The sequence below is a fragment of the Panthera onca genome, chromosome E1 (assembly GCF_046562875.1).
Source record: "Panthera onca isolate mPanOnc1 chromosome E1, mPanOnc1 haplotype 2, whole genome shotgun sequence".
NCBI lineage: Eukaryota > Metazoa > Chordata > Mammalia > Carnivora > Felidae > Panthera > Panthera onca.
This window is the reverse complement of record NC_138352.1, coordinates 15,407,785-15,433,633: the sequence shown is the minus strand read 5'-3', so window position 1 is coordinate 15,433,633 and position 25,849 is coordinate 15,407,785. Positions and strand designations below refer to the sequence as shown.

At 62.6% G+C, this 25,849-nt stretch overlaps 3 protein-coding genes across 9 annotated transcripts; 2 read left to right on the top strand and 1 right to left on the bottom strand.

The window, feature by feature from the left end:
* Positions 1-3,220: 3,220 nt before the first annotated feature.
* On the top strand, positions 3,221-9,054 carry DUS1L (dihydrouridine synthase 1 like). Of its 2 annotated transcripts, none has more exons than XR_009613981.2 (14): positions 3,221-3,668; positions 4,103-4,349; positions 4,786-4,894; positions 5,371-5,421; positions 5,693-5,805; positions 6,323-6,405; positions 6,636-6,739; positions 6,830-6,974; positions 7,086-7,186; positions 7,270-7,358; positions 7,764-7,909; positions 8,239-8,276; positions 8,521-8,596; positions 8,700-8,728. XR_009613981.2 is itself a non-coding variant. In XM_060645095.3 (14 exons), exons 2-14 carry the CDS (start codon positions 4,113-4,115, stop codon positions 8,768-8,770), a joined length of 1,359 nt encoding a protein of 452 aa, XP_060501078.1. In that variant the 5' UTR covers positions 3,222-3,668; positions 4,103-4,112; the 3' UTR covers positions 8,771-9,054. The 2 variants fall into 2 exon arrangements, 1 of the variants encoding a protein (XP_060501078.1); XM_060645095.3 differs by having other exon boundaries at positions 3,222-3,668; positions 7,086-7,182; positions 8,700-9,054.
* Positions 9,055-9,270: 216 nt separating this feature from the next.
* Positions 9,271-15,153, bottom strand: GPS1 (G protein pathway suppressor 1). 5 transcript variants are annotated; one of them, XM_060645094.3, is made up of 15 exons: positions 15,033-15,135; positions 14,630-14,714; positions 13,968-14,060; positions 13,268-13,449; positions 12,649-12,813; positions 12,432-12,567; positions 12,243-12,320; positions 11,997-12,057; positions 11,469-11,554; positions 11,135-11,229; positions 10,374-10,479; positions 10,214-10,294; positions 9,990-10,127; positions 9,771-9,905; positions 9,271-9,683 (listed from the first exon to the last, which is right to left on the bottom strand). In XM_060645094.3, the coding sequence occupies exons 3-15, from the start codon at positions 14,043-14,045 to the stop codon at positions 9,609-9,611; spliced, it is 1,416 nt and encodes a 471-aa protein (XP_060501077.2). In that variant the 5' UTR covers positions 14,046-14,060; positions 14,630-14,714; positions 15,033-15,135; the 3' UTR covers positions 9,271-9,608. The 5 variants fall into 5 exon arrangements, with proteins under 5 accessions (XP_060501077.2, XP_060501073.2, XP_060501074.2 ...); XM_060645090.3 differs by having other exon boundaries at positions 14,630-14,833; positions 15,033-15,080; XM_060645091.3 differs by having other exon boundaries at positions 11,997-12,054; positions 14,630-14,833; positions 15,033-15,080.
* A 63-nt stretch (positions 15,154-15,216) lies between these two features.
* Positions 15,217-19,045, top strand: RFNG (RFNG O-fucosylpeptide 3-beta-N-acetylglucosaminyltransferase). 2 transcript variants are annotated; one of them, XM_060645096.3, is made up of 9 exons: positions 15,217-15,486; positions 15,922-15,970; positions 16,514-16,616; positions 16,752-16,905; positions 17,155-17,243; positions 17,336-17,501; positions 17,681-17,827; positions 17,985-18,070; positions 18,152-19,045. In XM_060645096.3, exons 1-9 carry the CDS (start codon positions 15,217-15,219, stop codon positions 18,231-18,233), a joined length of 1,146 nt encoding a protein of 381 aa, XP_060501079.1. In that variant the 3' UTR covers positions 18,234-19,045. The 2 variants fall into 2 exon arrangements, with proteins under 2 accessions (XP_060501079.1, XP_060501080.1); XM_060645097.3 differs by lacking the exon at positions 17,681-17,827.
* Positions 19,046-25,849: the final 6,804 nt, after the last annotated feature.

Here is a 25,849-nt window from a genome sequence, read left to right as displayed (position 1 = left end):
ACCGTTTTGGGTGAGAGGGTGACACCCCCGCCCTGCCCCTGATCAGAGGGGAAAAGCCTTCAGCCTTTCACGGTCGTGTCCATTAGAAGCTGCAGTTTCTGGATACTTTTTATCGGGTAGAGGAAGCCCCTCCCTCTCTTCTCCTCTATTCCTGCTTCATCAAGGCCTTTTTTTTTTTTTTTTTTAATCTTGAGTAGGTGTTGGATTTTGCCAAACGCTCCTGAACCTATTGAGATAATCATGTGTCTGTGCACGCCGTTAACACACGGTGCAGCCGCCGATCTTCAGACAGCAAGTCGGCTTTGCGTCTGGGGCCAACACCACTTGGTCATGGTGTGTAAGTCCTCTTATGCTCCCGGAGTTTTGTGCTTATGAAGAATGTTAGTGTCCAGCCTTTGACTGGTTTTGACATCAGGACACTCCTGGCTTCACAGAACGAGTCAGGCAGTGTTCTCGCCTCTATTTTTTTAGAAGAGTCTGTAGACGATTGGTGTGAATTTTTGAATATTTCCTAGAACTCACTGAAGCTATCTGGGCCCGGGACTTTTATTTTGTAGACCTTAAATTACGAATACAACGTGCCTCCTTGTTATTTATTTATTTACTTCCTTATTATTTATTATTTAGAGAGAGAGGGAGAGAGGGAGAGAGGGAGAGAGAATCCCAAGCAGGCTCCACACTGTCAGCACAGAGCCCGATTCAGGGCTCAAACTCACTAACCGCGAGATCATGACCTGAGCCGAAATCAGGAGTTGGAGGCTTTAACCGACTGAGCCACCCAGGCGCCCCTGATTTATTTTGGGGTCGGTTTCGGTAATCTTCTCTTTCTGGGAGCTGGTCAGTTTTATCGAACTTCTCTGTTTTTCTCAGCCCTCCCTTCTGGTCATCTCGTCCTCATTGCCGCGATGACGTCCTGATTCTGGCGATCTGGGTCTTCTCTATTTTTTCTCTGCCAGTGTAGCTAATGTTTTGTCAACTTTGTTGAGTCTTTTCAAAGAAACCAGTTTCGGGTTTCAGTGTTTTCACTATAGCTCTTCTGTGTTCTGTTCATGTTTTTCTGCTCTAATTTTTAGTATGTCCATTATTCCGCTGGTTTGCTCTTAAAGTGGAAGTTTGGGTGACTGGCCTCTTTCCTGTCTCGCGTAGGAGTTAATAGCTCACAATTTTGTTCCAAGAATTCCTTCAGTTGCATCCTGTAATTTTGATGTTTTGTTTTCATTTTCACTCACTTTTTAAAATTTCCCTTTTGATTTCTTTGACCCTTCGCTTACGTGGAAGTGTGTGTTTGATTTACAATCCCTGTACAGGTCTCAAATTTTCTTGGTTCTTTGAATGTCTTACAATGTCTTATTGAATACTGGGCATTTTAGACAATGTGTTGTAAAAACTCCGGGTTTTGACCTCCTCACCCCCATCCCTTAGTGTTGTTTTTGGAACTACTGTTTGCTTACTCAGTACCTTGCCTGGATTATGAATGCTGTGGAGCCTGTCCCCTCCCCTGTGTGTGGCCACTGGTATCCCTGCTAGACTCCGCGGCTTGACCTCACGACCCGAAGATCAAGAGTCGTGGGCTCTGTGGACTGAGCCAGCCAGGCGCCCCTCTGCTAGATTTTTCTTTGTTTCTTTTCCGACGTGTGAGTCTGGTTTCCTAAAATTGCCTCTGGGTCACTATAGTTTAAGGACAATTGTTGGCTAGAGGTAATGCTCCAATGTTTGACCAAGTAAGCCCTCCGCCCTTTGCGGACAGCTCTGCGTGCAGGTTGGGGACGCGTTCAAAGCTCAAGCAGTTTACGGCTCAGCCCGGCTTTTCCTTTTTGTGCAAAGCCTTGCATTCAGCCAGGCATGAGTATACTGCCGGGGCCCTCTCTGGTCCTTCCTGAGCATATACACAGCCTTGCAGACCACCAGGGACATCTGGAGGGCTTCCCAAGGCCCAACCGTGGCCATTTGACTTACTGAGTTTCCTGTAAATCTCTGGCTGGACTGTGCTGGCTTCGACCAGCCTCAGGGAGCTGAGGGGCGGGTCGCTACCCGGTGGTGGCGGTGGCGGCCGTCCACCTCGATGGCGATTGTTCACAAACACCCTGTGGGGCTTTCAAGTCCTCAGGGCCTGTCTGGCTCTGGTGGAATTGCCCTGGGGTGGGAGGAAAGGAAAGCAGCCCCCTCCTGAAACTCCTCGGACTGCCACTGTTTTTAACCTTTACTAACGTTCGATCTTTTTTTTTAAAGAGATTTTATTTTTGAGTAGTCTCTATACCCAACCTGGAGCTCGAACTCACAACCCCGAGATCAAGAGTCCCTCGCTCCACTGACTGAGCCAGCCAGGTGTCCCTGATGTCCCCTCAGGAATTTTTTTTTTCTTTTTTTTTTTGTGCTCTCAAACGTTGTAGGCCTTTAGTCAACTTCCAGACTCCTGGAACGGTTGCTTTTAACAATATTGTCCTGCTTTACCATTGCCTGTTTGAGAAGAGATTTGGAGAGCTCCTCAGCCTTGTTCCAGAAACCCTCCCCACATATGTAAATTTAACGTTTCTAGTCGCCATATCAAAAGAAAAAAACCAACATGAATTTTAATAATGTAGTCAATCTAAGTAGTAGTATTTCAACAAGTAATCGGTATTTTTTAAATTACTAATGAGCTCTTACACTTTCTTCCCTTCCTACCAAGTTTTGAAATCTGGCGTGTCTTGGCAGGCACAGGGGACAGATATTTGGTGTTAGTGTTATTTTTCAGGTGGGTTAGCTCATCTTTGATGTTTCTTATCGCTTTTCTTTTATCTTTATCCGTCGGATGCTGAGACATTTAAGGGTGGAAACGCCCGGCACCCGGCTCTCCGCCCTGTCGGGTTGGTGCGCAGGGGCCTGTGAATTAAACCAAGGGTGCGTGCACTGCGAGGAGCCGGAGCTCGCGCCGCGGAGGCAGAGGTTCGGGTTCCTCGCTGAGCAGGGAAAGCTGAGGCTACGGGGCTCCCTCGGTGGAAGGGAAGCCGGCTTCGGCGGGGCCGCCAGGAGGCAAGACTGCCGACCGGGACGCCCGGACACAGCTTCGCCGCGGCCCCCGCGAAGTGGGGGCTTCTAGGTGCGCCTGCGCCAGATTCCCGCGGCGGGGGGCGCTCTGCGCGTGCGCGGCGCCGGGGACGCCCCGGGTTTCCCGCGGCTCAGCCTCGCTCTCGGCCTGGGCCGGAGCCCGGAAGTGCGGGGGTGTGGCCTCGCGTAAAGCAGCACTTCCGGCCGGCGGCGCGCGAGCGGGGGACTCGCCGCGGCCTCCGTGCGCAGGGCCGGGGCGGGGGCCTGCGGCCCCCTTGGAAGAGAGAGGCGGAGCTCGGAGACGAAAGCGGGCGCCGGCCGGGCCTTGGCGCCCGCGGTCGGCGCGCCACTCCCACCGCCCGAGCGAGGCGTGGCGGGGCCCGGCCGACCTCGGGCCTCTGACCTCCGACCTCGCGGGGCGGGCCCCGTCGCGGCCTGGCGCGGTTTCCCCGGGACGCGTTTCCCGCCGCACCGCGGGGCCGCCCGGACCGCCCTGGCGGAGGCACCTTCCGGCGGCCCCGGCGCGGAGCCCTGGGCCGGGCGGCGGCCCCGGCGTGGCGGCCTGACGGGCCCCGAGGGAGCCCGCGCCGCGCCCTGGCGCCCAGAGGCCCTGGCGGCGGTCCGGGAGGGCCCGGGCGCAGGTGGGTGTCGTGCGGTGACGCCGCGGCGCCCCGGCCTCTTCGGGGGCTTTTCCCTGTGGCTTCCGGGTGTCCGGGAACGCGCGGCGGGCGCCCGAGCCAGTGGCTTGGCCTCGCGGCCCGCGGGGCTGGCGAGGGTGTGGGGCCGGCACAGCCGAGCCTGCCCGGACAAGGAGCCTTCCCGCTTCCCGCCCTCTCCCGCGGAGCAGGAGCCGCCTTTGTGAGGAGGGAGGCGGGCGGGGCGGCCCTCCCGACCGGAGCCGCGGCGCGCAGGGGCGAAGGCCCTGGGGCTTCAGCTCGGGGCCGCGCACACGGCTGCCCTTGATGTCCCAGTGTGTGGCCGTCAGGCTGCGCTGGAGCGGCCTCGGGGAGGTCGGCGCCGTCCCCGGGCGTGGCGCCCCGCCGCCTGCGGCTGAGCCCTCCGTCTCCCCCTTCAGTGTGCGGACGATGCCGAAGCTGCAGGGCTTCGAGTTCTGGAGCCGCACCCTGGGGGGGGCTCGCCACGTGGTGGCGCCCATGGTGGACCAGAGCGAGCTGGCCTGGAGGCTGCTGAGCCGCCGGCACGGGGCCCAGCTCTGCTACACGCCCATGCTGCACGCCCAGGTCTTCGTGCGCGACGCCAACTACCGGAAGGACAACCTGTACTGCGAAGTGTGCCCCGAGGACCGGCCGCTCATCGTGCAGGTGGGCGGGGTGGCGGCCGAGGGGAGGGGCGGGGGCGTGGTGCTCAAGCACCTGGCTTCCGAGGGCACCTGCGGCCGGTCTCAAGACATTTACCCCTCCCTGGAGGTGGCCCGGTTTGGAAGGGACACTTTGGGTGCCCTGGAAGATTCGCAGCCCCTGACACCACTGGCCGGCTGTCACCGCGCTCTAGCCAAGGGTTGGGAAGAACGTTCTGCGCTGTGTAGAATCCATGATCCCAACTTTGCTACAATTGAGACATTATGTGATCCTGTGACGACTCCTTGTGACATGGGAACCCACCAAATATAAACGCTTAGGACGGGATGACATCCTGCAGGCAACCCTGGGATCCTGTCTCCACTGGGTCAAGTGTGAACCCCTGTGGGGGTCTAGGGTATCAGGTTCAGGTTCGTGGCAACTTGTACGTGTTTTCCAGTTCTGTGCCAATGACCCAGAGGTGTTTGTCCAGGCGGCTCTCCTGGCCCAGGATTACTGTGATGCCGTCGACCTGAATTTGGGTTGCCCGCAGATGATAGCCAAGCGAGGTGAGTTCCTTTCTGGGTTCCTGTGTTGAGCACCCACAGGGTGCCCGGATGGAGGCCAGGGTGTGGCTGACCCTGCTCCGATGGCAGTGGCAGCTCAGGTGGTGTCCCAGCCCTTTGCTGCTCCCTCTGGAGGTGGCTCTTCTCCAGCGCTGGAGGGACAGGGTTTGCTGGCTCTCAGGCTGTCACTTCCCTTAGTGCCCGGGAGTCACTGGGCTCCATCTGGGTAAACGGGCTTTGCTGAAAGGAGGTTATACCGCCGGGCGTGGGGCTCACACTTTCTTCACTGAGCCCGAGGGGTTGCTGGCTGGTGAGAAACCATGGAGGGTGGGTGTTCTGCTGGGCAACCTGCCCCCACTGCTCACCTCCCTGATTGTTGCTGCCCCTCTGGATGGCTTGGGGTGGGGGTGGGGGGTGCTCGTGCCGTGTGTGGCCGCGGGAGGAGGATGGGTGCTAATGGCCGTGCCTGTCTCATGCAGGTCACTACGGGGCCTTCCTGCAGGAGGAGTGGGACCTGCTCCAGAGAATGAGTGAGTTGGCCCTGGGCACAGGTGGGGAGTCAGGTTGGGGCGTAGTTGGTGAAGTGGCCCTGAGACCTTGGCAGGCAAGTCCCGGCCCCAGTGCTCTCGCTGCTGCAGGAGGGGCTCTGCCCGGAGCCATAGGTGCAGGAGGGAGAGGGAGGTGTCCCCACCCGGTCCCCACCCCTCCAGTGCCCTGGTGGACGGAGGCGGGTCTCCGCTGCCTGTAGCCTGCCTGCAGGTGCACACCATGCTTCTCAGAAGGCGGTTGTTGTTTTCGCAGTTCTGCTGGCACATGAGAAGCTCTCTGTCCCCGTCACGTGCAAAATCCGTGTCTTCCCAGAGATTGACAAGACCGTCAAGTACGCTCAGATGCTGGAAAAGGCCGGCTGTCAGGTAGGCGGGCCGTGGGCTCACAGGGCCGAGCGCTATTCCCCTGTCCCGTGTCCCCTGCACCTGAAAGCAGGTGTGGAGGCTCCTGGACCCCAGGAACCCCCTTGAGCGAACTCTCTGGGGCGAACTAGAATCGTGGTGACCATGGGTGGGGCCTGAGTAGGGTGGACGAGTCCCAGCTCACTTCTCCCCACCTGCCACCAGCCTTGAGGTCAGGTGGGTGCTGGCCCGGCCTTCCCTCACACGTTTGGAGTTGGGCTCGGGGGTGCTGCCACTTTTGGCCAAGACTGGGCCTCTCGGCTCTGCATCCTGGGTGGGTCCGTGGGACACGGGAGCTCCGGGCGGCAGCCCACCAGCCTCCACCCCGGGGACGCGGGCAGACGCTGCGCCAGCTGGATGCAAGGCTGCCTTTGCTCTGCTCTGCGGGGGAAGCCGATGCCAAAGCAAGGGGGTTCCCCTGGGGTCGGCCCGGGGTGTGTGGCCACGAGCAGGGTAGAGCCCGGGCGTTGCCGTGTTCTAGCTGCTGACCGTGCACGGGCGCACCAAGGAGCAGAAGGGGCCGTTGTCGGGCACCGCGTCCTGGGAGCATATCAAGGCTGTGCGGTGAGTGGGCAGGGGTGGAGGGCGGGCGGATGAGGGGACAGACGTGCCGCCCGGCCCTGAAGCCAGGTGCCCAGCCATTTGGGTGCTGGGGGGAGGCGGGGTGGGGTGGGGACGAGGTGGCCAGGGCAGGTAGGGAGCCTCGCGGCCAGAAGAGGCCACGTGCTGGGGCGCCGCCCCCGCGGCTGAGGGGACAGGGTGTTCCTGAGCGTGCGCCCACCTGCCCCCGACAGGAAGGCGGTAACCATCCCCGTGTTTGCCAACGGGAACATCCAGTGCCTGCAGGACGTGGAGCGCTGCATCCGGGACACGGGAGTGCAGGGGGTCATGAGCGCAGGTGGGGGCGGGAGGCGGTGGGCCCAGCCCGGCAGGGGAGGGGGCGTCTCTCCGGCAGCTGCAAGCCCACCCCCGCCCCCCCCACCCGCAGAGGGCAACCTGCACAACCCCGCCCTGTTTGAGGGCCGCAGCCCTGCCGTGTGGGAGCTGGCCGAGGAATACCTGGACATCGTGCGGCAGCACCCCTGCCCCCTGTCCTGCGTCCGGGCCCACCTCTTCAAGCTGTGGCACCACACGTGAGTCCCCCCCCCCCCCCCCCCCGAGGCACACACCGCTGGGTCTGAGCCGCGCCTGGGGGAGCTCTGCCTCGGGACTGGCCGCCGCAGGTGACAGCGCCTCTGGCTCAGGCTGCAGGTGCACCGGCAGCTTCGGGAGGAGCTCGCCAAAGCGAAGACCCTGGAGGGCGTCGCGGCCGTGAGCCAGGAGCTGAAGCTGCGGTGTCAGGCAGGTGCTGGGGCCGGCAGGGCGGCTGCAGGCGGGAGGGCTCGGGGGCTCGGGCTCCACGACGCAGGGCTCTCTGGGCTTTTGCAGGAGGATATGTCCAGGCAGAAGGAGGGAGAGAAGCCCCCTGGCGGCTTGCCTTTCTTCCACTGGATCTGTCAGCCCTATTTCCGGCCAGGGTGAGCCTCACACCAGCCCCGGGGGCCGGGCCTCCCCTCTGCAGCCCTGGAGGGTGGGGGGTGCTGGCGGCTCCATCCCTTGGTGTCACGTTTGCTTCTCTGTCGGCGGGGGCTTCGGTTTTATGTTTTTTCTGTCTACGAGGGGATTGATTCTTTTTAAGTGCTTCTGATCCCGGGTGCGTTTGTTCTGGGGACGAGGTTTGACACCCTGAGCTTCCCCCGGGTTCTTGCAGGTGAGGCTGGCTGTCATCTGTGGCCACTCAGGCCCAGCCACAGCCTGAGCGACCCAAGAGCCAAGCTGCTGAGGCCACCGGGGACTCGCGGGCACTTCCTCGCCATGGGCCTGGGCTGGCGGGTCGCCTCTCACGGGTGCCCCCGGCCCTGCCCACCCCCCTTCCCTTTCAGGCCCAGGGAAGGGAGCAAGGAGAACGGGGCTGCCCGCAGCAAGCGGGCCCTGGAGGAAGAGGAGGCTGGCACAGATGTCCTGTCCAAGAACAAGCAGAAGAAGCAGCTGAGGAACCCCCACAAGACCTTCGACCCCTCGCTGAAGCGTGAGCTGTTCCCCTTGCCAGGGACGGGTGGCTCTGATGGCTACAGAGGAAAGCAGCGCGAGGGGCTCTGTGCCCTCCCCGTGCGTTCCTGCAGCCACTTGAGGGGCAGAGCTGGGTTCTGGGGCCACCTTCCTGAGAAAGCCCTTCTAGTGGCGAACACCCGGAGAACCATGGGGGCCCCGGGGGGGGACGAGGGACTGCTGCGCCCGCCCTCCTCGAACCGCCTGGGTGGCCGCAGCAGGCAGAACTCCCACCGGGGACTCCGTGTGTAAGTGGCCGTTGGGGGATGGGTTCACCTCAACCAACGTCTGCTTTTGTTCTTTTCTCAGCAAAATATGCAAAGTGTGACCAGTGTGGAAACCCAAAGGTGAGTCTGACCATGCCTCCCAGAGCAGAGCTCGGCCTCAGCAGGTAGTGGGCAGGGGGGTCCCCGGGCTGCCCAGGACCTGCGGGAGCGGCCCCCTGCCCGTCTGTCGAGGGTGCAGCTTGAAGTGGCTTAGCCACTCGGGGAGGCCGACTCTGCCCGGCCTCGGGACGCGCCCTGGCCAGGGGTGTAGCCATCTGGTACTCCCGGGGAGCCTGCTCAGGCCCACCAGCCCTCCTGTGTCCAGGGCAACAGATGCGTGTTCAACCTGTGCCGGGGCTGCTGCAAGAAGCGAGCTTTCAGAGAGGCCGCAGATTGCCCAGGTGAGGGGCACCTGCTGCCATCAGCACGTCTCCCTTGGTCCCCCGGGGGGACAGTGGGACCCTTGGCCTCCTGAGCCCCACTTCCCTCCTGCTTCTCTGCCAGGTCACGGATTGCTCTTTAAAACCAAATTGGAGAAGTCTCTGGCCTGGAAGGGGGCCAGGCAGCTTTCCTGAGGTGGTGGGCGGCGCCCTGGCCTGAAGGGCGGCTGGAGCCCGACATGCAGCCCCCCACCCGAGGCCCCGGGGCTGCTGCTGAAGCCTCACCACGTCCCGCCGGAGGAAACGCCTTTACTCAGGGAATCTCCCGCTACTCCACACACGGAAGGATGAGCTGGTCTTGCCCTCTCCTGCACCGGGAGCCCGGAAATGCTGCACCGGGGAGCAGGCTCCCAGGCTGGACCTGCCCCCTCCTAGCAACGTGTGTGTTCAAAAGCGAACAATAAATCATTTCAAAGATGTGTTTGGAGTGCCGGAGAAGGTGGGGTGGGGGGGCCTGCAGAACAAGGAACCTTCTGCTGCAGGAAACTTTCCCTAACAGCAGCTGGCTGGCCTCGGCTCCCTCCCTGCCACCCTGCCTGGCTGAGGGATGGAGGCCAAGGAAGGACCAGGCCCGGCCCCTGCCCTCCCGGAGGAGCCTTAGAAACCCACTGAGCGGGAAGGAATGGCACAAGGGGCATGTTCTCAGGCGGCCCTTTAATGGATGGAGGTGGGACGTCTGCAGGGGTGGGGAGGCAGTGCCACTGGGTGGGGGCTCTGGGCGCGCTGCACAGGTGAGCCCCGCAGGTCTTTCCGGGAAGGGCCTTGACCAGCAGTCCGTGTGGCCAGGGCCCCCAGCACAGGGCACAACAGGGTGAAAGGAGCACAAGAAGCTAGACATGGAAACCCGGGGGGGTGGGGGTCACAGGTGGCACCTCCAGAAGGATCTCAAGTGACGGGAAGCCCACGTGTCCAAGTCCGAGGAGGAGGGAGGGGGTGGGCACAGACCGTCTGTCCCGGAGGCTGTTGGGTACTCTCACATGTTGGTGCTCATTCGCGACTGGCTGTTGGCCGGCGTCAGCTCCCCTTGGCTCCCTTCGCGGGGAGGGGACTGCGGTGGGGACACCGCTGCTCAGCCTGGCAGGCGAATGTGTGCCCGCCCCACCGCTCCCACACGCCAGGGCCGCCCCGCCCTCACCTTGACATGGATCTGGTTGCGCAGCACGGCCGCCCGCAGGATCATGGCTTTGGCACGACGCTGGAACTCCTTCCCCATCAGCAGGGACTTCTCGAACGTGGTGCTGCGTTGATCCACGTCCCTAGCGTACAGGATCTGTGGAGGGATGGGGCTCGGTAGCGCCCATCAGGCCTCAGGGATCCCTCCCCGCACCCGCGACCTTGGCCCGAGCGTGGCCACCTTGCTGTGGGAGTCGATGCGGGCGTTGATGAGCCCCTCCAGGATGAGCTGCGTCAGCTCGTCCTCCAGGGCCGCCACGGTGGTGTTGAAGGCCGCAGCCATCTTGTGCATATCAGCAGACACGTAGGGGCTGAAGTACTGCGGGCAGAGGGCGCGTCAGCTTCCCGTGGCCCCCAGCCCCGTGCGAGGCACCCCAGCTCGAGTCTGTCCCCCCCCACGTCTACCTGGATGAGGGCGCGGTTGCGGATCTGGGTATAGAGGGTCCTGACGTGGGGAGCCAGGTACATGTCCAAGAGCAGGTTGTCCTGGTGAAGAGACCGGTCAGCCCCCAGCTGCCCCTGGCCCTCTGCCTTGACCGCCCTCCAGATCCGGCAGGCCCCTCACCTTCATCTCATCCAGCATCTTGAGGCACGAGGCGTACTTGGACTCGTAGAATTTAAAGATGATGTCCCGGACCTGCGGCTCCAGCTCCAAGAACAACTTGAAAGAGCTGCGGGTGCAGACCCTCAGAGCTGGCCCCACACCTGCGCACCCGCTCCCAAGGCCGACGGAGGGGGCCCACAGCCCTGAGCGTGGCAGTCCTCAGGCTTCGGGGAAGGGAGGGGAGGGGAGGGGAGGAGAAGGGAGGGGAGGGGAGGAGAAGGGAGGGGAGGGGAGGAGAAGGGAGGGGAGGGGAGGGGAGGAGAAGGGAGGAGAGGGGAGGAGAAGGGAGGGGAGGGGAGGGGAGGGGAGGAGAAGGGAGAGGAGGGGAGGGGAGGGGAGGGGAGGAGAAGGGAGGGGAGGGGAGGAGAAGGGAGGGGAGGGGAGGAGAAGGGAGGGGAGGGGAGGAGAAGGGAGGGGAGGGGAGGGGAGGAGAAGGGAGGGGAGGGGAGGGGAGGAGAAGGGAGGGGAGGGGAGGGGAGGAGAAGGGAGGGGAGGGGAGGGGAGGGGAGGGGAGGAGAAGGGAGGGGAGGGGAGGAGAAGGGAGGGGAGGGGAGGGGAGGAGAAGGGAGGGGAGGGGAGGGGAGGAGAAGGGAGGGGAGGGGAGGGGAGGGGAGGGGAGGAGAAGGGAGGGGAGGGGAAGGGCCGGGCCAGGCAGACGCAGGACCAGAGAGTGGGCCCCCCAGAGGGACAGGCTGCGGGACCAGCACCCACCCCGCACGCACCTGCTGGAAATGACGTTGCGCTGCAGTTCCTGGCGGTCAAAGGTGGCCAGGGCGCACAGGCCGCCATAGACGGCCACGTTGCTGGGGGAAAGCAGCTGAAGGGCAGGAAAGGAGTTGCATCCAGATGCCCAGGGTCACTGACGGTCCGGACGCAATGCGAGGGGGCGGCCCAGAGGCGAGGCTGGGTCACCCCTGCCCTGCCTGCCACCCACTCAAAGACTGCCGAGGACTCCGCTGGGGGATACCCCTCAGTAAAGAGCCCAACCCACGAGCCCGCCCCCTGCTTTCCAAGTCCCAGCAAGGGCTCCTCCCCAGAGACCCTCACGCTCCTCACCTCGGGGAAATCACAGTGATCGAACGAAGCCAGCAAAAAGCACTTGGCGGCCTGCTTGTACTTTCGAGCAGCCAACTCGGCCAGGCCTAGGGGTGGGGAGGTAGAATGAAGCCAGGGCCCGGAGGAAGCTGCCAGAGCCTCACCGGGCCATCAGCCCCAGCCCCTCCCACCCCACCGCTCCTCCGTCTGGGACAGGAATTCCGGCTATCAAGATGGGACCGCGCCCATGAGCTCCGACTCTGCACCCTCCTGGATCAAGGGCCCGGGGAAGCTGTGCACAGGTGTGGTCACTCCTGCAAAGGACTCCTAGGCTGAGCCCTCCCAGGCTGAGCAGGGGCCCAGAAGTGATGGCAGCTGAGAGCAATGCCTGAGCCTCTGCCCACGGGCCACACCCCGGCAGAACCTGAGGAGACAGGCATCACCTGGGGCCATGCGTGTGATGAGGCTCCTGACCGGGCTCTGAGACTCGACGAGCCCACCCCCAGCCCGGGGGGCAACGGTGGTGTCCTCGCGCCCCAGGGCCCTCACCTGCAGCACACTTGAGCTTGGTGAGGATAGCCTGGGTCTGGCTGTCCCGCTCCCCACGCTGCTGCAGGGGAAAGTCGAGCACGTGAGCCACCAAAACCCTCCACACCCTCGTGCTTCCCCGGGGCGCCGCCCCAGCCTCAGAGGGACAAGGGCAGACTGCCGAGGACGGAGGCCCGTGGGCGTCAGGGGTCAGGGGTCCCGGGGGCAGGGTCTGAGGAGGCAGGTCGGGCGCGGAGTCGGCGTTACCTCGGCAATCTCGGGAGTGGACTCCGCCTTGCTGACGTAGCTGAGCACGTGAGACCAGTTCTGCAAGTAGACGCTGACCTGGCGGGCGTGCGGGCGGGGTGGACTCAGCCCGGGGCGCCCCCTGCTGGCCCAGGCGCGCTGCTGCCCCGCAGCCCCTCCCGGAGCGCACCCGGCCGCGGCAGGACCCACCTTGATGACGTTGAGGCACATGTTGATGACGTGCTTGGCGCTGGTGCAGTAGTCCCGGGCCCGGGAGTAACACTTGAGGGCGTTGCTGAGGTCCCCGCAGTCAAGATAGTGGTCGCCCAGATCGTCGTGGCCGCGCCTGTGGGCCCAGACATGAGCGAGCTGGGCCCAGGGCCACGCGGCCGGGCCGCCCGCCTCCCCTGCGTCCCGCGAGCAGCACCTGATACTCTCCTTGATGGAGTTGCCCTTGTAGTTCTTGAGGTCCGTGTCCAGCTTCTCCAGCTTCAGCAGGGCCTTCTTCCGCGTGGCCTCCACCCAGGCCGTGTCGAGGGGCGGCGGCTCCACGCCACCGTCGGGGATGCTGTCAGGCGCGTTCTGCAGCTCCCTGCGTAGGACCTGGCCGTCAGGGGCCCCTCGCCCTGACCCAGCCACTACGGGGGGAGCCCCCGGCCAGCGCAGGAACACAGGGGCCCTCAGCCTGGCGCGGGCGCCCCACGGGAAAGGAGTCCTGCAGCCGCGCCGAGCTGCGAGGAACTGTCGTCTCCACGAGCTTGACGTCAGAATAACCGCACGTCGCCGCACACAGAAAAGTCCAAGACAACAGTGACGACCACGCAGCGGGAAGAGGGAGAACCTAGTCCGTCTTGCCATTTGCTGCCCCGCCTGGCTTTTCAACAAGGACGGCCGGGTCACCGCACAGAGGCGGTGCTGCTACTAAGTGTCCTCACGGGGGTGGTGTCAGGGGTCGCGGGGGCACAGGAAGGGCCCCCTGCCTGGGCTGCTCCCGAGGAGGACACACGATGCCCGGGTCCTGGTGCCTACTCCCACCCTGCCCTCACCTGGTGGCCTCCGAGAGCTTCCGGTGGATCTCTTCGTACATGTCCACGTTGAAGGTCCTCTGCACAAAGGAGAGGGCCATCTTCAGGGCCTCCGCCCGCAGCGGGGGGCAGTGGTCAGCAATGAACTGCAGCCGTTCGATGCGCATAAGCCCGCTGTAGCTGGCCGCATACTGCTCCAGATCCTGATGTGGGGTGGGGGGAGCGGATGGAGACTGTGCCCGGCGGGACCCCAGGTCCCAGGCCCTGGCAAGGACAGGACCCAAATACAGACCCTCTTCCCGTGTCCAAGAGGCCCCATGCACGTGTGGGCACCGACCACTACTCAGTTCTAGAAATGGCCACCTGGGGTAGAGCTCTGCCCCGGGGGCTGAGGAGGTGCACGGCCAGAGCCGGAGGGGCACCCCTCGCTCCTGCCGGTCCCCGGGGTTAACGGTAAAGCAGCAGTGCTCTATGGGTCGAGCCCCAAGGAAGACCTGTCCTCAGTGTGAGGCAAGATGCACAGTGGCGTGGCCGGTGGGCTCTTCCACGTGGGAGAGAAGCAGGGCGCACGGTCTCCAGCTGGGCTACCACCCTTTTTAAGTGGGCAGCGGGACAGCCCTAAGGTTCCTGGGTCCGAGGAAAACACGGCCAGAGTGGGGAGCGCGGCCAAGGTGTCAGTCCCCTCCTGCCCACCCCTGGAAGCGCCCCCCGGGCTCCATACCAGGGTGGGGTTCTCCACCACGTAGTTGACATCGGGTGCGTTCTGCGGGTCCTCCTGGGGATCCACGTCGATCTGCATGGGCTCCACGGCCCCCTGCAACACGGGGGAGGACCTTGGCACCTCGAGCCGGGCGGCCAGGGTTGGGCGAGGAGCCCTCACTGCGCCCTGAGGTCACCTCTGCCCGCCGTGCTGTCTCCCTGGCGGGATCCTGTCCCCGAGAGCCGGCCATCCCTGCCCCTCCCCACCCCCGGCCCGTCTCCAGGCCCGTCTCCAAGGCCGCCCCGCGCACGACCGGCTGGCTGGTGGACAGACAGCCCCCAGCGGCCACGTTAACCGCCCGGCTCCGGCGCGGGAAGCGGACAGCGGGGCGCCGCTGCCCCGGGCCCCCCTCCCCCGGCCCTGCTCTTTCCCAGCCGCCGTCCTGACGCAGCCTCCTCCGAGCCCTAAGGAAGAAGCGGGCGCGGCCTCCGCCCGGGAGCGCCCCGGCCGCGGGGGCCGCGGGGGCCGCGGGGGCCGCAGGACCGGGAGCCCGCGGAGGGGGGGGGGGCGGGGAGGCGTCACCTCGGGGACCCTCCTGCGCTGCCGGCCGGCCCGGCGGGCGGGGCTCTGCCCCCCTCCCGCGCTCGCTCGCTCGCTCCTGGGCCCCCTGTCCTGGAAGGTACCTCATAAAGCAGCGTACAGGCCGACAGGCTGGCGCTCAGGCTGAAGTCCCCGGCCGTGCCCGGCAGGAAGAGGTCTGACCTACTGCTGTGAGGGGTGCAGTACAGATCTGTCACTGACGAGGAGGCCGAGCTGGGGGCCGGGCTATCCCTCATTCTGTCCTGACTCTCTGCACCCCCCGACCCTGACACACAGCTGGCCTGCTGCTGAAGGGAGAAAGAGCGTTAGCGCCCGGCCGCGCCTGCCGGGCCGACGGCGGGGACCCTGCGCGAGGCCGCCGGGCCGCGGGGAGGGGAGGCCGCGCGGGGGCCCGGCTCCGGCCCCGGCGGCGGCGGCGGCGGCGGCGGCGGCGGCGGCGGGGGAGGTCGGGGGGGTGCGGAGGGGCCGCCGGCCGCGGCTCGTTACCTGCAAGTTAAACACCTGAACCGGCAGCGGCATCTTCGCCCACCCCGCCGCGGCGCGCCGTCCGCTTCCGGGGCAGCGCCGTCCGCTTCCGGGGCAGCGCTTCCGGCTCGCGGCGGGCGGGGCGGCTCTTAAAGGGGCCGCGGCGCGGCCTGGCCCGGGCGGAGCCGGCGGGTCCCGCGGCCGCATGAGCCGTGCGCGGGGGGCGCTGTGCCGGGCCTGCCTCGCGCTGGCCGCGGCCCTGGCCGCGCTGCTGCTGCTGCCGCTGCCGCTGCCGCTGCCCCGCGCGCCGGCCCCGACCCCGGGCCCCGGCCCGCGCGCGCCCCCCGGCCGACTCGCCACCGCCCCCCGCTTGCGGCCGGACGACGTCTTCATCGCGGTCAAGACCACCCAGAAGAACCACGGGCCACGCCTCGGGCTGCTGCTGCGCACCTGGATCTCCCGGGCCCGCCAGCAGGTGGGCGTCGCCCCTGGATCCCCGCCCTCGGGACCCCCATCCCTGGGATCCCCCCGCCCAGGATCCCGACCCAGGACCGCAGCCACCCGCGACCCCTGGCACCCCTGTCCCCGCAAGGACTTCCCCCCCCCCAGCCCGCGACTTGACACACCATCCTCAGGACTCGCTACCCACTGCTGTGTCGCCAGAGGGAGGGCCAGACCCTCGCTCTGAGTCTGTGGGGACCCAGGACCCACACCCTGCTGCCCCTTCCCATGCTCCAGACCTGGGTGGGTTTGCTCAGCTGACACTGGAGTGAGACCCCAAAAACATCCAGTGGGAGCACCAGGAGGTGCTGCGGATCGCCCTCCCCTCTCCCCCAGCCCAACCCCAACCTGGCCATCTCTGCAACCCCATCCTTGTCCACCTGGGGCCTCACAGGTTGTCTCTCCGCAGACATTCATCTTCACCGATGGGGACGACCCTGAGCTACAGCTCCAGGGAGGTGAGTGCCCTCCCCAGCCCGGCCCTGCCAGCGTGCCCAAGGGCCCCTCACATGTGTGCTCTGGTCCAGTGGCACCTGTCTCCCTGCTGGGTGCAGAGGTCCGGGAGTTAAGTCACTCGGCTGGTAGAGAACAGAGCCAGGACACCTGCCTGCCACCAGCCCAGCACCCAGGGACCCACCCTGCCAGCCACGATGTACCCACGGGCAGGCGTCCCAGGGCATCAGGCTGGAGCCACATTCCCTGAAGGCACTCCAGCAAGGAACCATCCCTTCCTGGCAGTCACACACGGGCTCTCAACCCCAGAGTGGCTTTGCACTCATGGGATTCCGAGTGGTCGTCACCTGTCTGGGCCTGAGGGCTCAGCCACAAGGTCAGCAAGTGAGGCCAGGCCAGGGCTGTCGTTAGAGCCGGCCTGGGGCCTTTGATCGGGACAAGATGGCAAGGCCGGCTTGGACACCCACGTTTCGCCCTCATCTCTGCGGGGTGGGCTGGCGGCAGGCCTCACCCTGACCCTCAGGCTCCCCGTTTCTCCAACCCGCCAGGCGGCCACGTCATCAACACCAACTGCTCAGCTGTGCACACCCGTCAGGCGCTATGCTGTAAGATGGCAGTGGAGTACGACAAGTTCATCGAGTCCGGACGCAAGTATGTGGTGGCCGTGCCCCTGTGTCCCCTTGGAGAGCCCAGGGCTGAGGCTGGGCCCGCGCACCCGGGCCAGGGGTGTGGAGGCCCCCAGCCGTGCCAGCCCCTCACTCGTGAGAGTTCCCCCACTGCCCCCAGGTGGTTCTGCCATGTGGATGACGACAACTACGTGAACCCCGAAGGCCTGCTCCAGCTGCTGTCCACTTTCTCGCCCAGCCAGGATGTCTACCTGGGGCGGCCCAGCCTCGACCACCCCATCGAGGCTGCCGAGAGAGTCCAGGGAGGCGGAACTGTGAGTCCTGGGCCTGACGGCGACAGCTGAGAGAGGGGGGAGGTCTGCTGGGGAAAGGCTGGGGGGCCAGTGTCTGACCCCCCCCCAGGGGGTCACTGCAAGAGCTCGGGCAAGCAAGGAGGTGCGGTGGGAGGAGCTGGGGCGCCGGGCGACTGGGGTGCAGAAGCTCTCTTGTGCCCTGGGGCACTTTTGCCACTTGCGTGGGCAGTTCAAGGACGACACCCCGACTGGTATCCTTCTCCTCCTCAGGTGACCACAGTCAAGTTCTGGTTCGCTACCGGTGGGGCCGGGTTCTGCCTGAGCAGAGGGCTCGCTCTGAAGATGAGCCCCTGGGCCAGGTGAGTGGAGGGCACAGGGGTGCCGGGAGGCCCGAGGTGCTGGTGCTGAGGCCCGAGGGGGCCCTGACCAGCTCCCCCCGGCCCCCTGCCAGCCTGGGCAGCTTCATGAGCACTGCTGAGCGGGTGCGGCTGCCGGACGACTGCACGGTGGGCTACATCGTGGAGGGGCTGCTGGGTGCTCGCCTGCTGCCTAGCTCACTCTTCCACTCCCACCTGGAGAACCTGCAGAGGCTGCCGCCTGACGCCGTGCTGCAGCAGGTACGGCCCGCTGGGTGCTCCCGGCGCCCTCACCACGGGGGCCTTGCCCCCGACCAGGGCTCTGGAGGGTTTCCCAGCACCGCAGCGAAGTTGCTGCAGACCCGCGTTTGGCCTGCTGGGCCCCAGGGCCTTGGGTGTGCTGGCTCGTTTGGAAGGGACAGCCGCTGTGCCCTCCCCAGCGGACGGGCCCACGGCAGCAGGCGCCAGCCCAGGCGGCGAGTGCCGTCGCAGACCGGGCCGGAGGAAGGGCCAGGTGGCTTGAGCAGGGCTGCCCCCGCACGTGCACCAGCCACCTGCCTGAGCCGGATGCCAGCCTCCTCTTCTGTGTGAGCCTCACCTCTCAGCGCAGTCACCCCTCCGTGCTGTTCCTGAGCCCGCCCTGGGGGGACCGGGAAGCCAGCGCAGGGCCACCGCTCCTGGCTGGACTCCTGGGGCAGCAAGGGCTCGTCCCGGGACAGTGACCTGCCCCCTCCCCTCGTCCAGGTCACCTTGAGCTACGGGGGTCCTGAGAACCCACGTAACGTGGTGAATGTGGCAGGAGGCTTCAGCCTGCAGCAGGATCCCACTCGGTGAGTGGGCAGTGGGGAGGGGCTCTGTCGCCACCCACACCCCCACCCCCGGCAGACCTGACCACCCTGTCCCCTTCCCAGGTTTAAGTCTGTCCACTGCCTTCTCTACCCGGACACAGACTGGTGTCCCGTGCACAAGCAGAGTGACCTCGTCTCTCGGTGACCCTCGATTCCTAACCCATGGAGCAGGAACTATGCTGACCCCTCCTGGCCTTGGCTCTCTCAGGTGGTCACGGCCACATCCAGGGCCACAGCCACATGTGGGCGCCGTGCAGGCCTCCCCCAGGTCCCCTGGCGGGCCAGGTGACCAGGGGTCCAGGCTGTGCCACGTGCAGGCTGCCCTGGAAAGTGGGAAGGGGAGACACTGCCCCTCCCCCCAGCCCAGCCCAGCCCTGAAGGCTTGCTCCCACGGGAAGGGGCCTGGGAGGAGGCTGGCCTACGGCACCCAGGGCTCCGTCCTGCCCTCCTCCCCGGGCTGGAGAGGGGGTTCCAGGCCAGGGTCACATGCGGGACCCTTCATCTGACCACAGGCCAGCGTGGAGGCTTTTCTTGCAGGTCCCTGGGGGAATGCCCTCCGCACACCAGGCTCGGTGCCCAGCAAGGGCACCGTGGTCTCAGGGCGGCTGCAGTAAGGACTCCGGCCGTGCTTGTGCTTGGGGCACAGCTTACTTCTTGCCAGGGCATCTCCATCCGGAGGCCATTTCCTCAAGGGGGGGGCTCTTGGCCGAGGCCTTATTTCTGCACTCTGACTCCCCATGTAGTACTTTTCCTCCCCTCCCCTCCCCCCAAGCCCGGCCAAGTCCAGAAAGCAGGAGCCTCTTGTCTGGGGTCCGTCTGCAGCACGGCAGCCCCTCCCCAGCAGATGCCACCCCCGACTGTGCCTTTTCTGGAGCAGAGAGTGGAACCAGGAGCTGGCACTTCCGTTCCGGCCCCTTGCTGTGCTGTTGCCATAAGTGAATAAAGGCTTGATCTTCACTTTCCGTTTGGCTTGTGTTGGCTTAAGGGACCAGCAAGGCACCTCGGGGCTGAGGCTCAGCTCCAGAGGGGCCACACGGCCTCCAGCCGCTGCCCCCAGGAGGCTCCATCCCAGGCAGTCCTGCCGGCCAAGCCTGAGGCTGCCCTCGGGACTCTGTGAACCGAGCGTCTGGTGAGGGCGTGGGGGAGGGGTCCCGCAGGGAACGACAAACAGGTCACACGCCTGCCTGTTCCGCCTGCTTTCTCGGCACACTGTGGACGCGCAGACATGTAAGCAGTCGTGTACGTGGGCGTATGTGGGTGTGCACACGTGTGCGTGGCTGCGTACACGAGTATACCAGGTGTGCACATGTGTACGTGGCTGTATATGGATGAGCGTGTGCATACACAGGAAGGAGTGTGCGTGACCGTACGTGGGTGTGTGTGCACGTGAGTGTGAATGGCTATGTGTGTGCATGTGCACATGGTGTAGAACCACGCAGGTGTGTGCAGCTGTGTGCGTAGGTAATATCTGCTTGTGATTCGTTGGGACACGGCCAGGAGGAAAGCGCACCCTAAGGACAGGGTCAAATGTCATGGGTTTCAGAACCTGGGGCTGCCGGGGAGGGGCCCCAGACTTCACTCCGTCAGGGCTGGAGAACTGGGAGGGTCCGAACAAGAGGTGGGACTGACGAATTTCAGTGAGCTCAAAACCGCCCCCCGGGGACAGCGACACCACCAAACAGCAGCTTTCTTTTTTTCACTGTTGATTCTGAGCGAGAAGGTGCAAGCGGGGGAGGGGCAGAGAGCGAGAGGGAGAGAGGACCCCAAGCAGGCTCCTCGATGTCAGCGCAGAACTGGGGGATCATGACCTGAGCTAGGCCCCCAGGCCCCCCACAAAGTATGTGTTATAATGGACACACAGTAGATGTATAATCAGAAAAAGTTCAAAATTTTGTAAATTTTCGGAGTGTGCGGGGAGCGGCTGCCGATGGGGTGCGGGCCTTCTCGGGACAATGAGAACACGCGTTGGCAGATTCTGTGTTTGAAAGGTTGCTCGCTTCATGACATTTGGAATCCCAAAATCAGTGCTTGCTTTCCTGGTCATTTGAAGACGCGAATAATGACCGAGTCGCCAGGTTTGCGCGTGCCCCGCTGAGGTCCAGCCAGGCGAGGCCCCGGGATGGAGACAGCCTCGGTGCAGAGGCAGGCGGGCGAGCGGCTCCGGCCAGGTGCACCAGCTGTGAATCCCCACTCTGGCACCTGTTGGCCGAGTGACAAGTTCACCCGAGGTTTCTGAACCTCACTTTCTCTTCTGTAAAATAGAATCCACCAGTAGGAGTTGTTTTTCTGAGTTACAGGGCTACCTACCATCTATGTAACGTGTGCCCGCAGGCACATGCCTGTGTGTGCATGCATGTGCCCCTGCGTGCGTGCACTTCCTCTAAGAACAGTGGCTCAGTATTAGCTAACTCTGTATTTGTGGCAACTCCATCCCACCGTGCATAATGGGGATTAACCTTCTGGGATTAGACAGCGGTAGTGGTTACACAACTCTGCGAATATAATAAACACCACTGAATTGCACGCTTCGAAACCATACACTTTTTTTAAATGCTTATTTATTTTTGAGGGAGAGGGTGTGAGGGAGGAGCAGAAAGAGGGGGACAGAGGACCCAAAGCAGGCTCCGTGCCGACAGCAGCCAGCCCGAAGCAGGGCTCAAACTCACAAACCACAAGATCACAACCCGGGCCGAAGTCAGACGCTCAACCGGCTGAGTCACCCAGGTGCCCCAAACCATACACCTTTTGATACAAATGATATCTCAATAAAGACGTTATTTAGAAAGTGAGCCAATAAGATTCAAAATCGGAACAGCCCATATGTATTACGTAATTGCGATGTATTAACAAAAACATTCCCACAAGGAAATATCCAGGATCGGGTGGTTTCATTGGTGAGTTCTACCAAACATTCAAGGAAGGAGTAACATCAATATTACACAAAGTCTTCCGGGAAACAGAGAAGAAGGGGATGTTTTCCCTTATTTTGTGAGGCCAGCGTGACTCTGGCCCCAAAATCAGACAAACACGACACAAAAACATTAATCGGCTGAATCTAAAGTCTATGTGGAAACGCTCAGCATGTGGGATCCACAGAGCAATCTGGGAACAGGACAAAGTGGAAGGACTCACACAGCCTGACTTCAAGACCCAGGGCGGAGCCACAGAATCGAGACAGCGTGGCCCTGGTGCAGGTGGACAGGCGGCCTCAGGAGGTGCGGAGCGAAGCCCAGACGCGGATGCTCCTGGGCACCGTTGTAAGGTTTCCAACACGGTCCCCAGAGCAGTCCGATGGGGACAAGGCTTCTCAACAAGTGCTAGAATTAGATTATTCGTTGCTTTTACTTAAAAAAACAAGAAGCCGTCATGGAGCATTGGTCAGGACGGGCTCGGCGCCGGGCAGAAATGACTGCACCCTGACCGTGCGTCTGTCCACACCACGCGGGGGCTTGTGCGAGTCAGGACCCGGCCCCTTACCCCTGGGCCCAGCAGCTGTGGTTTCCGAGCGGCCCAGCATCGGCCAGAACAGTGGCAGAGACAAGAGTGATGAGATGCCTGACGTGCCCACCAGGGGCCCAGAAGGGACACACATTCCTTTGCCCGCGTGCCACTGGCCTGAAGTCACACGGGAGCGTGGAGAAGCGCGGACCTGGTGGGTACCGATTGCCGGTGACGCCGAGCGTGCCGAGGCCGGTCGCGTTCCTACTGAGCACTTGTGGCTGTGAGAGGAACATTCCGGCTTTCAGCCAGCACGTGCCAGTGCGTCTGCAGCTGGGAGTCCTCCCGACAGTCGGGAGATCATGACCCGAGCCAAGTGGAAATCAAGACTCGGACGCTCAACCAACTGAGCCACCCAGGCGCCCCATAACGTTTTGAACATGTTTGTAATACCTGCTTTAAAGTCTTGTTTGATAGGGGGGCCTGGGTGGCTCAGTAGGTAGAGCATCTGACTCTTGATTTCAACTCAGGTCATGATCCCCTGGTTCATGGGATCGAGCCCTGTGTCGGGTTCTGCACTGGCAGCATGGAGCCTGCTTGGGGTTTTCTCTCTCCCTCGCTTTCCCTCTGCCCCTCCCCCACTTGCATTCACTCTCTCTCTCTCTCTCAAAATAAATAAACTTTAAAAGTTTTTAAAAAATAAACTCTTGTTTGGTAAATCAAGACAGTCTTTTTTTTAACTGGCTGCTTTTTCCTTGCCTGTGGATAATATTTTCCTGTTTCTTTTCATTTCTTTTACTTTAAAAAAAAAAGTATTTCTTTGAATAATGTCTACACCCAAAGTAGGGCTCGAGCTCATAATCCCAAGATCAAGAGTTGCATGCCCCTCTCACAGAGCCAGCCAGGTGCCCGTTTCTTTTCATTTCTAGAAAATTTTCACGTGTACTGAACATTGCAGATGATATGCCATAGAAAGTCTGGATTCTGTTATCTTCCTCTGAAGAGTGTTGATGTTTGTTCTGGTAGACAGTTTAATTACTGACTGATCATTTTAAACTCGTCTAGTTTTGGTTTTGTGCTTTTTTAGGGTTATCTGTGCAAAACTTATCGTGTTTCCCCAGGGCCTCTGACTTAGTGGGATTCGGTCTCTGAACTCTCACCCCTGTACATTTTATTAGGGCTTCAGAGAGAGAAGAGTAAGCTTGCCTCTAGTGGCCCTGACTTATAAGGATCAGACTTTCCAGGTCTTAGGTGGATGCCCAGGGAGTGAACGAGGTGTTGACAAGCCGTGTCTACTCTGGCTGGGCCAGAGTTCCCAGGTCCCCAACACTGGTCCACAACTACTCCTCTGTCTGTCTGTAACCCCTCTTGGGTAATCTTACCCTGCACATGTACCCTGCACAGCCCTATCCTCGGCCGTGGTCTAGAAGGGAACCAGACAGAGACAACCCACAGACCTCTGGGTGCAGCCTCCTCCTCTCTAACGCCAGGCCTGAAGATCCCAGCCCCTTCAATTGCCTCAAATCCTGATCTGCTTCCTCTGCTTGGCAGGATCATATGTTCTTCTTGGATTCTGGCTCCCTGCCCCTCAGGTGGAGGTGTTACCCCGGGCAGAGCATCCGTGGGTCTAATCTTAGGGGTTTCTATCCACCAGGGACGGAAGTCTTGTGCTGCCTATTATCCACTTCCGGAAAACAACTACTGGGCATATTTCGTCAGGCTCCACAGTTATTTACAGCGGGAAGGGTAGTCTGGAAACCTGTTAAAACATCACCAATGGAGGGGCGCCTGAGTGCCTCAGTCGGTTAAGCAACCGACTCTTGGTTTCGGCTCAGGTCATGACCTCATGGTTTTGTGAGTTTGAGCCCCGTGTTGGGCTCTGTGCTGACAGCGCGGACCCTCCTTGGGATTCTCTCTCTGCCTCTCTCTCTGCCCCTCCCCAACTCGTGCTCTCTAAACCAATCGATCGATCCATCGATCACCCCTGGAGGTAAATGTCTGTGGTTGTTTGGCCCCACGTTTTTAGCTCATGGAGAGGACAGTGTGTTGTAAATCTCAGTCTGTTTTTCACCTATTCTACTCTGATCCGAGGGGCGAGTTATAGCTGTTCTTGAGGAAGCACTAGCTGGTGGAGGGTCTGCTGGGGCCTAAGAGACAGAAATTCACCTAAGCTGGGCCAGCTCCCAAGGAGGTCGTCGGACTCCCCAGGGACACCGTCATGTTGGGGGAAGGGACCATCCTCTCCATGCACTGAGCAAGGCCGCAGGATGGAGAACCCAGTGCCTGCTGGCAGGAAACTTGATGCCCCTCCCGAGCTCGGCATCCCTCGTCCTAATCCTGGGAGTAGGCAAGATGGCTTTTCCCAGGAGCATTGCCTTACACTCACCCTGGCAGAGAGCCCTTGTGCCTCCGGCAAACCCGCCCGAACACTCCCCTACTGGAAAGAGCTTAGTCTCTTGGCAAAGGAGACCCGCGGCCAGGGCTCCCCATCTGCACCTTACACATTATGCTATCATCCCGTCATAGTGGGGGGAGCAGACGTCCTCAGGCCTTTTCCCACCGGAGAAGCTGTCAGCAGTCTGAAGGCAGGCAGTGTCCCCAGGACCCAGAAGCCTCCAGGGAACGGACCCCTGCCCAATAACCCTGACACCCAAGGTCTCCCTCCTATTTTCCAAAGCCCTGGTGCCAGGCTGTGAAAGAATCAGCTTCCGGGAGAGGGGAGACCCTCTACCCCCAGGAGCGGGGTCGGGGCTTTCGGGAGACGGCAGGTGCAGGCCACGGTGGGAAGGCCGGAGAAGTCCCGAACCTCAGCTGTGATCGTTGCCTCCACGCCCGGCTGACTCGGCCAGTGCCACTGGCTGAGCGTGGCCCCTCCCCAGGTGTCCATCACTCTCCCTCTAAGGCTCCGGGCCCCAGCGACGTGGTGAGGACTGGCCACGGTGGGTGAAGATAAGAACAAGCCCACACAGGAAAGCTAGTGGGCTCGTCGACTGGCTTCTCGGGCTGTGGTTCGTGGCTCACGCTCCAACTTGGGGCGGTGCCTCCCACGTGGCCCGACGGAGGGTGCCGGCTCCAAGGCCCTCAAAGGAAACCTTGCAGGAACCCTTTCTCTATGGTGCCCACGAGCCTGAACACCTTTCCACAGGGGGGTGCTTGAGGCAGGAAAGGCCTGGCACTGAGCCCACAGACACCCCCGGAGGCAAAGCCTCCCTCAAACTGAGCTCCTGGGGTGACCTGAGCCCTGGATCCCACTCCCTGCTGGGGGCACAGAGGCCCAGGGGGAGAGATCTGACCTGGGTGCCCCGTGCGGTCGGCGTGGGACCGTCACCCCTGCCGGCTGCCGGCCACACAGACCTTCATGCCCAGAGATGATGGGGTCCTGGAGGGCTTAGGTCTTTTCTGTCCCCTCGGCGTCCAGAAGAAAACAAAATGCGCTGTTGAGGCGGCCCTCGGCTTCCGCCCCAGTGAGGCGAGCATCCCCAGTCTTACCTCTGGGTGTATTCAAAGGCTCCAAGACCAGGCTGAGCTCCTGGCCCAGGTGCAAATCTGGCTTAGCAGCGTCCCCGGAGGCACCTGACCCAGAGCCGGTCAGAGCAGCCAACGTGCCTTGGCCCGTCCTCCCCTGAGACCGGCCTGTGTGACCGGCCATGGGGAGTGCCAGAGTGGACCCTAAACACAGTGACAGGATGTGGCTAAGCCTGACTCCTGGCTCAGCCCGGCGTCACGGATGAACCTCCGTCCCTCTGGCCAGACGTGAGCACACGCAAGTGCTGCCACACGTGTGCCTGTGTGCGCACACACGTGTCCGTGTGTGTCCCCATGTGAGTGCCCGAGCACACGTGCTCACATTCACATGTGGTGGTGCATGTGTGCACACACGACCAGTGAGGGAGGAGTGGTGGCCTGTGTCCAGTGACCTGGACAGGTTTTCTCCCCCTCCCAGCTTTCTCTCAGCTGCGCCTGCCTCTTGCCTCCTCCAGGAAGCCCCCTCGTGCTGCCTTCAGCCTGATGCTGCTCTGGGTGGTTTGTGTTTTGTTAATCTCCACTTACGGATTCGGGGGCCCTATGTCCAGGACAGGTCACCGTCGACAGTGCTGTCCTGATAACTGTCCTATTGACTGTGACACAGTACTGCCCCCAGTCTCGGATGCGGGCCAGCTGTGGAGGCAGAGGTCTCTCCTGTGGTCATCTTGTACGTGCCCGTGCCTGTCCTTCCCTACCAACTCGGCCACAAGCGTCCCGTGCCGGCACCCACAGCCTGTGCTCTTTGCAGCCACAAGCTGGCAGTCCCTTGTCTTAGAACGTGCCATCCATTCGCTCACT

What these genes read in the sequence shown, in the direction of transcription:
- DUS1L (XM_060645095.3), top strand. Translation starts at nt 4,113, where the DNA reads ATGCCGAAGCTGCAGGGCTTCGAGTTCTGGAGCCGCACCCTGGGGGGG. An exon ending in GGACCTGCTCCAGAGAATGA is followed by an intron (nt 5,422 to 5,692) that starts GTGAGTTGGCCC and finishes TTGTTTTCGCAG; the next exon opens with TTCTGCTGGCACATGAGAAG. An exon ending in AGAGGCCGCAGATTGCCCAG is followed by an intron (nt 8,597 to 8,699) that starts GTGAGGGGCACC and finishes CTTCTCTGCCAG; the next exon opens with GTCACGGATTGCTCTTTAAA.
- GPS1 (XM_060645090.3), bottom strand. Translation starts at nt 15,065, where the DNA reads ATGCCGCTGCCGGTTCAGGTGTTTAACTTGCAG. An exon ending in AAGCTCTCGGAGGCCACCAG is followed by an intron (nt 12,814 to 13,267) that starts GTGAGGGCAGGG and finishes GGTCCTACGCAG; the next exon opens with GGAGCTGCAGAACGCGCCTG. An exon ending in CGCAACGTCATTTCCAGCAG is followed by an intron (nt 10,480 to 11,134) that starts GTGCGTGCGGGG and finishes CTGCACCCGCAG; the next exon opens with CTCTTTCAAGTTGTTCTTGG.
- RFNG (XM_060645096.3), top strand. Translation starts at nt 15,217, where the DNA reads ATGAGCCGTGCGCGGGGGGCGCTGTGCCGGGCCTGCCTCGCGCTGGCC. An exon ending in TCTCCCGGGCCCGCCAGCAG is followed by an intron (nt 15,487 to 15,921) that starts GTGGGCGTCGCC and finishes GTCTCTCCGCAG; the next exon opens with ACATTCATCTTCACCGATGG. An exon ending in GAGTCCAGGGAGGCGGAACT is followed by an intron (nt 16,906 to 17,154) that starts GTGAGTCCTGGG and finishes TCTCCTCCTCAG; the next exon opens with GTGACCACAGTCAAGTTCTG.